Source organism: Nematolebias whitei, chromosome 6, assembly GCF_014905685.2.
Source record: "Nematolebias whitei isolate Nwh7 chromosome 6, NemWhi1, whole genome shotgun sequence".
NCBI classification, from domain to species: domain Eukaryota; kingdom Metazoa; phylum Chordata; class Actinopteri; order Cyprinodontiformes; family Rivulidae; genus Nematolebias; species Nematolebias whitei.
In genome coordinates this window covers 25050346-25064946 of record NC_056503.1, presented here as the reverse complement: position 1 = coordinate 25064946, position 14601 = coordinate 25050346, and the positions used below count along the sequence as shown (strand labels likewise).

The following is a 14601-nucleotide window of genomic DNA, read 5'->3' as shown; positions in this document are numbered from 1 at the left end:
AAGGATTTCAGCTGCTCTCAACGGAGACGCTGAAAGAGTCAAGGAAGGATCCTATACCGAGCTGATTTATCATCAACCAGGTAACGGTTTCTACTTCGACAAGCGTACCGTCGCAAGCTGAGATCTGATGGAGCGTGCACGTTTTCTGGTCAAACAGATTAATTCCCTCACAAATCTCTCTGTAAGATAAATCTCCATTTCCATCTTAAACTCTGCTTTCTCTTAAAATCAGTACAGATATTTTAGAAATATCTGAAGCAAAGTCCTCAATCACCGCCGTGTGATTGATGTTCATTATTTGTGAAACTTGTCTGTTATTATTTTCATATTTTGCCAAAATTAATGTAAATGTTTGATGTTAAACTTTGATTCTGAAAATAAATGACCGCATTCATTTGATGGGTCAAAGATAAATAACGTCTCTCGTTACATTTCTGTTAAAATTCAATGCACGACATTTACACAGTCAGAAAGATGAGGAACTCGTGAAAAGTATGAATATATTTCCCTATATGTCATACTACAAAAGGCATAGCCGGATTGTCCTGAAAGAGTTGAACGTTTTTGATTTATGAATTGCTGAAATAGTTTGAAAACTGTGGGACGAAAATCGCGCTGAAAAAAATGTATGGAAGAAAAATGGAACACGATAGTGTGAATGCTTCATAAACATTCACACTATTAAATGTGTGAGCATGTGGACAGAAACAGTCCAGCACGTCTAAACTAATTTTCTAGCATCTTGTTGAAATAAACAAACTCACCTTACTTTACTCATGCTACTTGGTGATAATGGAATAAAAATAAAATCTGGTGATGAATTACAAAAACTTTGTGGTGAAATCTGCCCAGAGGGCTTCAGATGGAACAAATGTTCCAGAAGGCTTTTAGGACTTAGTGGTGTGTGTTTGATGTGCTTAAAGAATCTTATAACAAAGAGATTCTTCTAGCATTTAAGACAAAAAAAAGTTTGGACTTGCCTTCCACCATCAGCATGGGCTCTTTGGCTCCTCCATGGGCCAACATTTCCCGGCGGTAACGCTCACCCATGTCCCTGCCAAAGACACAGATGGACAGAAGACTGAGAAGAAGATCTGGTTATAGATGCATGTTTTCTTCCCTGTCAGCACCCTTACTCATTTCTACAGCAGCCCAGGGCAAAAGTCTCTTCAGATGCTTGTTCATGACAGAAAGATGACAGGAAACAATCTCAAAAGGAAAGAAATGAGAGGAAAGAGATCGCAAGAAAAGGAAAAGCTAGAGAGGAAACACCAGAGGGCTCAGCCCAGTGGAGATAGGTGAAAGATGTTGTCAAACATAAATCAGTTAAATTCATTATAACTTTATTGTCCATAACAGTCCAGGAAATGGAGACCTGTCTTTGACATCTGGCTCATACGTACACTAGGCCTGTCACGATAACAAATTTTGCTGGACGATTAATTGTCTCAGAAGTAATTTCAATAAACGATAATATTGTTTGAAATTTGACAATAAATTAAGAAGAAATGTTTGTTAATTTGTTTTGCATGTAGTTCCTTTTTTGACAACAGTAGTATATCAAACAGTATAAGACTGTTTGAACTGAAGGATGGATAGTGAGGGAGCGAGCAGCGTGTCTCTTTAAGAAAAACGGTAGGGCGGCCCCCTGACGTGACATGGGCTGTCTCTCTTCGGTTCTCAAAATGGGGGACGCTTGGTGTGGTTTCAGCTCTTTAGCATAGCATTTTTCACACAAAGCTTTTAATTAAAAAATCAGTAAACAAGTTCTCAGCTTCTTTTTGCAGAGAAAAACAACTTTTTACACAAAGACACAGGTTTCAACTGTGAATTTTGGAGCTTCGACAAGACGGAGGTTTTTTTCCCCCCGAGGTCAGCCTGTTAGCTTAGCTCGTAGCTTAGCGTCTCAGCTTAGCTGCTTTTAATTATCCAAAAACGTGATTTTGGATAATTAAAAGGGATTTTAAAGAGAAAAGAGAAAGGAAGTGGTCGGTGAAGAGCACCAGAGTTGAGCCTTTTTGTTATCCAGTGTCTTCAGTAGAAAGAGAGACACGAAGAAACGACAAAGCCGATAAATGAAAATGAGGTTGATAACTTTCATTTATCATGCGATTAATTGATTTATTGATTATCGCAACAGGCCTACGTACAACATGTTAAAAATGCAGAAAAACCTTTAAAAAGCTTTGCTAGAACATGCATAAAAAACAATAAAAACTCTTAAATACACAATGCATTAAAAACAACATCTCCGTGGACAATGGTTTGTCATGTGAGGCTACGATTAAAGAGGACACTATTAAGGACGGTCGCAGAGGAGAGAACGAACGACTTTTGAACCCATTTTTCTTTATTAGAGGGACCAAGATAGCAGCAGCTTGATTAATAGATGCAGTGGATGAACTGGGTGGTTGTAAACCTGAATTGCCTTTTTGTCCCCCAGAACCTGACTATATAGATTTGTGAGTTGCATTTATTGATGATCAATTATTTTAATAGCTAATTTGACAACTTGTTCCAGTCTCTGTCGAAGTTCCCATCCAGACGATGTTAAAGGACCTTTCAACCAGTGACATGTACACCAACTTGCGTTAAAGCTCTTTAGCTTACATAGAAGGTGAAGACGCTGTCTGGCTGTGTTGTGAATAGTCAAAACTTTCAAAACTCCTTAAAGGGAAATAAGACAAAAAACAAAACAAGCCAAAAAAAAAAAAAAAAGAGTATAGAGTACCTCACTTATTGTGGGGGTTATGTTCCAGACACCCCCACGATAGGTGAAAATCTGCAAAGTAGGGACTTTATATTTATTTTACTATTATATATTAAGGCTTTATAAACCCTTCCCACACTCTTGCAATGTTCTAAACTCTCCAAACGGGCTAAAAGAGTACAGTGCAAGAGAGCAGACAGACTGATGCTACGGATACTGAGCCAATCCCGTGGGTGGACTTGCCATCAGGAGCACCGGGAAATGTTCCGAGTGAACGCAAAAGGGGACCAAAGGCTCAGTTCGGGTCACGCTTGATTATTTAATATAAATAATCCATGCCACTCACTCTGGTAACCACCTCTCTGAAGCTCCCACATCAGCAATGGAGAAAGAAAGACCCCACCACCGCGCACTCCTTTCTCTTTCCGAGGCTGTCTGTCACAGCAGAGCAGAGACGTCTCTGCTCTGCTGTGACAGACAGCCTCAGAAAGAGAAAGGAGGTGGCCCCTCAATGATCACTGAGCGGGCTAGGCCACCGGGAAATGTCCCGGTGCTCCCGAAGGCCAGTCTGTCCCTCAGCACAATGCTCTGATTGATCGCTTTCCATCAATCAGCCAATCCTGTGTCTTGTCTTGTCTTGATGATGTACAATCTTACATTGAAAACCCGTGAAAGAGTGAGTTCTGCAAAAGTCGTACCAAGAAATATCGAGGGACTATTATATACTTTTTTTTTTTTGTTAATTCTGGCTCTCTTCCTTAATTTGGGATTGAAATGGTGAATTCTAACTTTAGAAAAGAACATTTATATAAACAATTAGTTTAAATTAAAATGAAAAAATAATTTTTTTTTCAAAAACAAACTGACTAACAACAGTGAAAAATTAATTCCTAAAAATCACCTAAGCAGTATTTGCATTCTGTTTTGAGGCTATTCATGTTACCAATAATGGTATTAAATGTTATCGTTTAATCTCACCTGTTTAAAGGATTTTGAAGGAAGCACTGTTTCCACACCATGTAGGCTACAGCCCGAGACATGAGGTATGAGTAGTACTTGGCCCCGTAGCCGATCAGATGGCTGAATCTCAGCTGCCATGCCTGAAGAATAAACCCAAAGTGAAATAAAAACATCAGTTAAGTTAGATTACAACTTTGGGTCCCTGTTATAGAGCTTATGAGCAACAAACCGACAATGAATGCAAAGAAAATGAATAGTCAGAAACAAATTAGCAATAATATCTATAAATATTAATTCAAAAAGCATAAATATACGCTGATGTCCCCATCGCTAAAGGATTTAAATAGTGAATGTTTTGTAGTTTTTGTGATGTGACTTCTGGACTGAAATTGATCAGGAAATGCAAGTAAACCTCAACATTTCTGGTACAAGACGTTCAAGTGGGTAGGAGGTGTGCATCTATACCATGCATGTATTTGCACAGGTGTGCAGTGGAGAGCATCCTGTGCTCCAGCATCAACGTGTGGCATGGAGGCTGCACAGCTGCAGAAAGAAAAGCTTTGCAGAGAGTGGTGAAGGCTGCACAGAAGTCTGTTGGAGTCAGTCTCCCCACCATCACAGACATCTACACCTCCAGATGCATTAAGAGGGCCACCTGCATCATGAAGGACCTCACACACCCAGCACACACACTTTTTGCCCCACTCCCCTCAGGAAGGAGGTTGAGGAGCATTAAGTGTAGAACCATTAGACTGAGGAACAGCTTCTACCCTGAGGCTGTTAGACTCATGAATCTCTAACCAGAATAATCACTGTGAAAAAAAAAATCATATCATGTTGCTGCTGATCTGTTTCATGTTGCTGCTGATCTGTTTCAATGTTGTTGCTGATCTGTTTCAATGTTGTTGCTGGTCCGTTCCAATGTTGATGTGTTCATGCGTGCACATCCGCTCACACGGACTCATGTTCATGTTTGTGCTGATGTTCAATGTTTTTATGTTATGACTGCTTAGTGTACATCTCTTAATGAAATGAGGATAACGAGTTACAACAACAAATAATTTCCCTTTGGGATTAATAAAGTATTTTTGAATTCAACTGAATTCAATTGAATATTGCTCGCTGTCTTGAACGCCCAAGTTTGAAACAAAGTACACAATACGCTCAGAGTATATGATCAAGCCGAGGAAAGATTAATCAGTTGTTGAGTTCCATTAAAATCTGTTGAGCAGTTCAAGGAATATTTTACTAACAGACAAACAAACACATGCACACAAGGTACGTGCAATTATATGATCACCCGCATTCTATGGTGGTGGGCGATTATGAGCTGCCAAAACTTGAAGATGAGAAGTGCATCCCCGCTGGGGGTGATAAACATTCAGGTGAATAAAATAAACACGGATTTCTTAAGAGCAAAAAATGTGACACACTCCATGCCCGTAAGGAAGATACAAAATAATCAAATTAAATTATATTGTTACATAATTGGGCTCCAGTTAGCATGGAGCCAGCACATTCTGCCTGCAAGGATTTAATGTCATATAAAATTATCATATTCTTCTGCAAATAAAGGTTGACCCAAACAAAGTAAAAGTCCCTTCCACCAACTGTTTAAGACCAAACATAAATCATGTGTAGACGTAATCACAATACAGCAGTGATCACGTCTCATCACTTTTACACAAGACAACAAGAAACACTGGTATAACAATGTGTAAATACATTTTCCTTCATAATACTGAATGTGACAAAGCAAACTCAGAGTTAACAGAGCTGGTGTTGTGTGAATGTAGTATAAATAGTGGACAGAGTTAAATCCATCTTTAATAGATTGCTTGTAAAACTAGTTGAAAAAAGCTGACAGAAGGTGCATTTAAAGCTGCTTTTCTACAACGGCAGCAACACGTGACAACACCTAGACCTGTCACGATAACAAATTTTACTGGGCGATTAATCGTTTCAGAAATTATTGCGATAAACAATATTGTTTGAAATTTGACAATAATTATTAATTATTGTCAAATTTAAGAAGAAATGCTGGTTAATTTGTTTTGAGTGTAGTTTTTTTTATTTTTTTGACCACTGGATGTCAGTATAAGACAGTTTGAACCGAAGGATGGATAGTGAGGGAGTGAATGTCTCTAACGGGAGAGAGGCCCCTTGACATGACATGGGCTGTCTCTCATTCCTATTTTTCAGTTCTCAAAATGGTAGACACTCTGTGTGGTTTGAGCTCTTTAGCATAGCATTTTTCACACAAAGCTTTTAATAAAAAATCCGTAAACAAGTTTTTTCCCCAAGGTCGGCCTGTTAGCTTAGCTCGAAGCTTAGCTGCTTTTAAAGATCCAAAAATGTGATTTTTGATGGTTAAAATGGATTTTAAATAGAAAAGATAAAGGGAGGGGTCAGTGAAGAGCACTGGAGTTGAGCCTTTTGTCATCCAGTGTCTTCAGTAGAAAGAGAGAGACGAAGAAACGATAAATTAAAATGGGGTCGATAATTTTCATTTATCATGCGATTAATTGATTTATTGTTTATCGCAACAGGCCTAACAACACCATGAAAAAAAACTAAAATTAAAAACAATAAAAAAAAATAAAAAAAAACCTCAATATGCAATTGTCATTTTAAAGTTTTAGAAAATCTAAAATAAAAGGTCTGCTGATGTTTATATCAAACAGTTATAAGTTTTATCGATTTGTCTTATTTGTATTATCATAATAAAAATTAGTACTTTTCTTTGTGAGGGAAAAACATCCAATTAAAACGTGAAAGGTCATTGTATAAAAAGACAAACGTGGAAATTATTAAATGGCAGAAAGACCTGTTATTTTCCTTTCCTCTCCTGCTGTTGCCTGAAGGAGCCCCTCTCTACAGCTATAAAGACAGGATTTATTTTATGATCTCTGCAAACGCTGGAGAATTCAGCTGGCAAACACAAACATTCCACAACAAAATACACCAGAATGATCCCAGGGTCATAAAAAAGTCCACTTTAAAGGTGGTATGGATTTATGCTTCAGATATAAGTAAACCATTATTTCTGGTTGAACGACTGCTAACAGTGTGGTCGATAAAAGAGTTTGTGTGACCTGACGACACCGTTTGAATATTTTCTGACACAAAGGAACAATAGCGTGTTGATACAGTTCACTAACCTAGATCTTCTGGTCTCTTTCACTGCAAAAGTAAAGAAGAGGGGGCAAACCAAAACTTGGTCAGGTCTACGAGTAGCAGTTCAGTAAATGTGCCGAAACATACGAGACAAAGGACGAAAGTTTGCATTGTAAACAGAAACAAAGTGTCAAATTCAGATATTCACGTTCTGATTTCTGGCAAAAATAAATAAATATATCCATTTTCTCAGGGCAAACCACAGGTATTTTGTTATTTTAGGACTGAATTTTAACAATAGAGACTGTTTAAAACTGTAAAAATGAATAGGAATAATGTGACTGCAACTTCTTTCAGCTTTTCCCTCTTCAGGGATTGCCACCGCAAGTCATCCTCCTCCATCTCTCTCTGTCCTCTTCATCCTCTGTCCTCACTCCAACTACCTCCATGTCCTCTCTAACTGCGTCCATATATCTCCTTGTTGTCTTTTTCCTGGCAGCTGCATTTCTAACATCCTTCTACCAATATACCCACTGTCCCTCCTCTGGACATGTCCAAACCATCTCAGTCTGGTCTCACTAACTATCTCCCAGTTGTTCAACCTGTGCTGTACCTCTGATGATCTCATTCCTAATCTTATCCATCCTTGTCTCTCCTAAGAAGAACCTCAACATCTTCATTTCTGCCACTTCCAGTTCTTTCTCCTGTCTTTTTGTCCATGTCTCTGTCTCCAGAACATACAACATAGCTGGTCTCACCACTGTCTTGTAAACTTTTCCATTGACCTTTGCTGACAACATTTTGTCACAAATCCCTCTTGAAACTTTTCTCCATCCACTCCATCCTGCCTGGACTCTCTTCCTCAACTCTTTACCACACTCCCCATTTTCCTGGACAGTGGACCCCAAGTACTTAAAGTCCTGCACCTTTGGGACCTCTGCTCCTTGTAGCCTCACTGTTCCACCGGCCTCCCTCTCATTCACTCTGTCTTAGTACGAATGCTTTTCATTCCTCATTCCTGTTTCTGCTGCTTTAGTTCTTGGAATCAAATTATATTAACACTAAATGATGTTTATTTGTATGACCTAGATTATAGCAAATGTATGTCTATGTTTAACTTTTTTTAAATTTTCTAGACTCAGTTCTCTGTGAAAAAGTATTTTTCAAGTGTTTGTAGTTTACCTTAAAAAATCTGCTAATTAAATTCAGAACCAGATTAAAGCTATAGAAAGTATTGGCTTTTTGTATCGTATGTGCTAAGCTTGTTTATATTTGGAACCATACAGCAACGCAACTGTAATGGGATAAATGTAATTTATAAATGATCAAATATGAAAAATAAAATGTGTTCAATGAGCACATCAATCTTTGAAATATAATCCCTTTTAATGAAATAGTCATTTTACAAGGCAGAAATCTATCAGTCTGGCAAATATAAATGGTAATTTTTAAGTTATTTTGTACTGCGCAAAGGACAACCTGTGTTATGATTAATAAAATATTAGCCTCATGAATATAACAAAGTTATATGAAGCCAAAAACACCCTTTTAGTGACAGCCTTTAGGAGTTTTATTGATGTAATTACATTTTCACAAGTGAACTATAAGATTTATGTTTGAAAGTTTAATCTTATGGACTTTGTCACCAAAAGTACTTGAACATTAAAAGCTGTGAGACTGGTAATAACAAGCAAATTTGACATCATGCAAAAATTGTAATTTATTTTTCCATACCAGATCATTTGTTGAATTAAATTAATTAAAAATGTTGCAACACACTCAACCCCCCACAATAGTTTTTGTTCCCAATAATAAGAGGCTCTAGAAAAGCACTCTGAGGAGCCCCAAAGAATACACTACAATGAGAAGCTGCACACTTTGTAAATACATCATTCAAATGATAAAACTGTTGTTATCAGCAAAACATAAACTTGAATTGTCTGTCTTGCTGAACCCCCAATATGACAACGAACCTCCCCCCTCCCTACAAAAGCCAGCAACCTAAGGGAAATGTTGCAATTCTAAGCCTAACCGATTAATGAGGTTCCACTGATGATTCTGGTTTCTGTAAAGACTACTGGTCCTGACAAGTTACGTGTTTGTACCAGAAAAGGTCCTAAAAAGGTAACTACAACTAAGCACACACACACACTAACTATACTCACACAGCAAACCACTTGACAAAAATGTAACAGACAAAAATCTTAATATTATGATTTTAAATATATTGAAAATATCTGTATTTTTATACAGCAGTCCCTCACTAATTCGCGGTTCGTTTTTCATTTCGTTTTTCAAAATAAAATTGGACATGACACACAATTGACTGACTGATGGATGAGCCACACGATCAGCATGGGATTTATATTTTAAATGAATTATTTTAAATTATTTAGCACCTGCTGCACCTGTGCACACAGCCCACACTGCAGGAGAAACTTCCTCCTGCAGCTCCTTCTCCCTCCTCCTTTATTGATCTCTGTTCTGCAGTGAAAAGTGGGCGTGGCCGAGAGCGCAGCCATGGCAGAGAGCAGAGCTGAGTTCATGGCATTCTGTGCTCCTTTAGAGCATTTAGAGTTTAGAAACATTGTTTAGATTATTGAAAAAGTGAAAAACTTATTTTTACATATGAATGTTTCTGTTCAGTGTCCTGAGATGACATCTGCTGTGATTTGGCACTATATAAATAAACTGAATTGAAATCATAGTCAGTCAATAATAATACAATTATTTTGCAAAGCATTCTTCGTAAAGAATAATTAAAATGTAAAAAATAAATGCAGTGGGTTTGAGAGCTAAAATCAGTGCAACACGACTATGATTTACCAGAAAAATCATATGATTGATGATACTGCTGATAGATCAGCACATACAACATGCTGAACAACATCTCCTACTGATTTGAAGTGGATATAATCATGTGCAGTTAATAAAATATATATAACGGTGTGCTGTAATCTGTTAAGCAGCTGTTGGACAGTTTAAAAAGTGTTGGCCGCTTGTCCTCTCTGTGGTCTCATCCAACAGCCTGAAAAATGCTAAGGCTACCAAATGTCAAGCTGACACGACCTCTCTGGGCTGCAGAGACTTTAATAAGAATTAAAAGCACTCCTGAGGAAAGTCACAGCTCACATAACGTCAGGCTGAAGAACGTTAGCAGAATTTAGGCTGCACAGCACAAACTGTTTTGGTCACGCCTGTTTAAGGCATTTAATGATGAAAAGAGAGAAAGCTGATCAAATGTGTTGATACATGAACATCAACTTGATCAATATGAAAGGAAAGGGTGGTTGTAGTTGCAGCCTGTGTTTTACATGTTACGCCACAGCAAGCCTGTCACGATAAATGTAGCTGGGCGATCAGAAATTATTGCGATAAACAATATTACTGTTTTAAATTTGACAGTAATTAGTAATTACTGTCAAATTTAAGAAGAAATGTTGGTTAATTTTTGTGTGTAGTACATTTTTTGACCACTGGATGGCAGTATAAGATATTTTAAAACAAAGGATGGATAGTGAGGGAGCGAGCTGCGTCTCTCTAATGGGAGGGAGGGTCCTTGACGTGACATGGGCTGTCTCTTGTTCCTGTTGTTCGGTTCTCAAAATGGCAGACCCTCGGTGTAGTTTGAGCTCTTTAGCATAGCATTTGGCACAGAAAGCTTTTAATAAAAAATCAGTAAACAAGTTCTCAGCTTCTTTTTGCAGAGAAAAACAACTTTTTACACAAAGGCACGGGCTTCAACTGTGAATTTTGGAGCTTTGACAAAACGGAGGTTTATTCCCGAGGTCGGCCTGTTAGCTTAGCTCATAGCTTAGCTTCTCAGCTTAACTGCTTTTAACAATACAAAAACGTGATTTTGGATCGTTAAAACAGATTTTAAAGAGAAAAGAGAAAGGGACGGGTTAATGAAGAGCACCGGAGTTGAACCTTTTATCATCCAGTGTCTTCAGTAGAAAGAGAGAGACGAAGAAACGATAAAGCTGATAAATGAAAACGAGGTCGATAATTTTAATTTATCACGTGATTAATTGGTATATTGTTTATCGTGACAGGCCTATGCCACAGTCAAGGTTTTCATGTATAAAGTAGACTTCAATTCCACAGTATCAAGTATTTCACGGCAGCTGGCATTTTAAAAGTGAACAAAAATCTACAAAAGAAATGTTGAGTATAATTTCCAAGTTTCTTGAAGATGATTTAGATAGACATCACATCGATCCTTTAAAAGGACATCCAAACTTGACATTAGACAGACATACAGACAGTTAGGGAGGTATACTTTGTTCATCCCTGCAGGAAAGAAATAATTAATTGCAGCTTTTCTAAAGGAGGGCATGTAGGTCACGTCAGTACAGATGTCCTTTGATCAAATAAATAGATAAAAACAGGCTGTTCACTTTATTTAACTTTCATGTGAGATACATTTTTTTTTCTTGTTCCAAACTGTTATGTTGTTTTACAAGGGAATCTACAACACGAGCTGCTATGTAATAAACACTTTTTAAACACAGGATTATAATTAAAACAAGTAATAAAATGCCAAACTACAATGGACTCCTAAAATGTTGGTCACTTTTCCCTTTTTCTCATTTTTTTTCACCTTTAGCATGTGGTGTGTATTACTCTTAGCTGATTCTCTCTGTAGACACTAACTGATGGCCCCATTGGTTCATGCTTCGAGCACTCAAAATCAGCTGATTTACGAGCTAAACCGTAAGATGGAAGGGATTTGTGAGAATCACGGAAACTTGCGGCTTCTGGGACTCGCCAGCATGTTGGGGACGACCTTGTAGAGAGATAATAAGCACGGACTAGTAGAATGCCCACAAATCTGGCCATTTTGGATTGAAAGTACCAGCAGGACTCAAGGCTGACGAGAAATAACAGTCTGCCTAAAAAAAATCAACAACTGTGGCTTATCTGAATCGGACTCCCCCGTTTAGCCTCAAAATAGGCAGACTTATCAAAATTTTCCTGGGATATGTGTAAACTAAGAAAGCTCTGTCTATCGCAACCCCCCAACCCCTTCCAAGAACTTCTGTGAATGCTTACCAGAGCTGTACCGACTGACACCAACATCTTAACAGGACTATGGTGCTATCTGGAAGTTCTTCATGGACAAACCTCACCACCTTGCTATCAAATGCATATGTAATGTGTTACAAATAAAGTACAGTTGTTTTTGTCTTGAACTTTTTTGAATTTACCATGTCCTGGATGACTGAGAATATTCACCAAAATAATCTCACTGTATTTCGGTACAATGATAATAAAGCTTATTCTGATTCAATAAATCACACATACCAAAATCACCTTGATGTTTATAATCTGTGCCTCTTTATATCTATGAAAAACGCAAATGTTCCTTTTACTGGGGAAACTTTTCCTCAGCTTTCTTTCCACAAAGACATTGAGAGAAACAGGTTTTAGTTTCCTGCTGCTGGAGAGATGATCCAGTTTTTGGTTGGAAAATTTGAAATGATTGTAACAGTATGAAACTAAAGAACATAAACCACAGTCTCTGAGGAGGGAGCTACAAAGCAAGGACCAAGCATGAGACAGGGAGGAAAACTGCTGATGTTTGAGGGACTATACAGCTCTTCGGTAATCTCAGTTTCTGATGGCACACCACATAATTACAGCTCGGAGTGAATGCAGCATGAAGGCCTTTTCTGGTTGAATTATGACTCTGTCTGATTCCATTTTGCCTCCTGGCTTCCTCCTTTTCACCCACAACTGCAAAAATGAAGGAAATAAAAATCCTTTTTTCCCCATTAATGGCCTGGTAGGAAGAGTTTCAAATACCTCCCATGGGAGAGCTCATAGAAGTCTTTTTTCTTTGTTATTTTAGCAGGACTTCAAAGAGTGCTTTCATCCTTTAAATACTCCTATGCCTGCATAAAAGATATAACCAAGACACACAGAATGAAAGGAAAATTCTGGAAAAAGGGAAAGTGGGAAGAAAATTTAAGAAATCCAGCCAAAGTAGTGTTGAGGGGAAAAGCCTTTAGGGAACCAAAAACTCTAGCTCCTTATCAACCACTAAGGCTATAACTAATCTACAGATTACAACTTTTCAACAGTGGATGAAAAAAAACATTCAAGTCTCAAATATCATCTGAAGGAGCACGAGATGTACCGTATTGGGCGTGTAAGGCAAGCCGTAAAATTTCTCCTGCATTTCCTTCAGGATCTCTGTGGTGGAGCGTTTTTGCGGTTTACTGTGGTAAATCTGGTCCAAGACAGCGTAGAAAATCTGACAAGAAAAAACAACAGGTATTCAGCCATACTTAAACACATGTGCCGGTCCCATACCCGGGTAAATGGTGAGGGTTGTGTCAGGAAGGGCATCTGGTATAAAAACACTTTTTACGAAACTAATATAGTAGTCCCTCGATACTTCGTGGTTCGACTTTAGCAGTTTTTCAACATAAGATGGTTCACGACGCACAATTGTCAACTTTAATATTATCACGTGAATGGGACGGTACAGGATAAAAAGTTAATGGGAGTGGAAGGGATTGGGAATCAACCAATAAGACAAAAAATAAAAATAAAAAATAAAAAAAAACGGACAGGCAGCACCAGTTTGTAGTTTTCTTTAAATAAGTCTACAATTTAATGCAAGTCAAAAGAACTACACAGCCCAGAAGCCAACAGTGCTTTCGGCCGCTGCTTTCTGCTGAAATTCAAAGAACAGCAATTGCGGGAGCAAACACGAGTGGAGAAACCCATGTGGTGAAAATAGTTTTGCAATGCAAAGTCAGAAGAAACGATCTATTTGTCTGTTAAACTCACAGAAAGGGCAGGAAAGTCACAAATAACCCTGACGCTGAACTCAGTTGTAGTATCTTCACTGGTGAGTAACCATATAAAGTTTTGCAGTACTGTACAGTACATATACCTACGTTGTTAAAATTACGAAGGTTTAAGAGTTTAAAACATTGCAAGAGTGTGGGAAGGGTTTATAAAGTCTTGAAATATAAATACTAAAATGAATATAACGTATTTCCCACCGTATAAGTCGCAACGCCCTATAAGTCGCATCAGTCCAAATATGTCTAATAAAGTGGAAAAATCCATAAATATGTTGTTTTGCCATATACGTCACATCTATTACGCGTCACCGCTGCCAACCCGGAAATGTGGGCCGGTGTTGTGCCAAAAATCGATTGGCTGCCAAATGGCAGTTGCGGGAGCGTGCAAAGGAGGATTTTATTAAAAATTTAACAAGATTAACACTTGAAAACAATTATTTGTTTGCTCGAAATTATAGTAAAAGTGTGTCTCAGTCTAACTTTTGCTTAAGAAATGCACTTTGATGGTCAAATCAGATGTATTTCAAAAGCCGATTTGCGGCTGTGGGAACGCACAGATGGATGACTTGCTGTACAATTTTTGAAATTTAACAAGATAAGCACCTAAAACAATTATTTGTTTGCTCGACTTTATAGTAAACGTGTGTCTCAGTTGAACTTTTACTTAAGAAATGCACTTCAAAGGCCAAATTAGCAGCATTTTGCTGGGGCAGCACAGCAAAAGGAAACTGATTTGATGGTTGCTCCAGGCGAGCTGGACAAAGGTGGCTCTCTATGGCAAGCTGATTGTGTCATTAATAGCCACTTTTTGACCTATTATATGACGCAACAGCATGCCACACTACAAAAGTGCCATCTAGTGGCTGAAAATGGTAGTGTTCAATATTTTCAGTCACAATGAATGAAAACGGTTACATCTCAGCCAAAAATTGTTTTATAAATATGGGAAAAAATCCATAAATACGTCACTTTGGCGTATAATTCGCAGGGCAT

General features: G+C 38.0%; 1 protein-coding gene across 1 annotated transcript in view; it reads right to left on the bottom strand.

The window, feature by feature from the left end:
• The window catches only part of mipepa (mitochondrial intermediate peptidase a), a 49580-nt gene that overhangs the window by 19731 nt on the left and 15248 nt on the right, over positions 1-14601 (bottom strand). The window contains exons 16-18 of the mRNA XM_037678132.1: positions 12930-13046; positions 3689-3810; positions 981-1054 (exon numbers count right to left, since the gene is read on the bottom strand). Coding sequence (XP_037534060.1) covers positions 981-1054; positions 3689-3810; positions 12930-13046 — 313 coding nt within the window. The remainder of the gene's footprint in view (positions 1-980; positions 1055-3688; positions 3811-12929; positions 13047-14601) is intronic.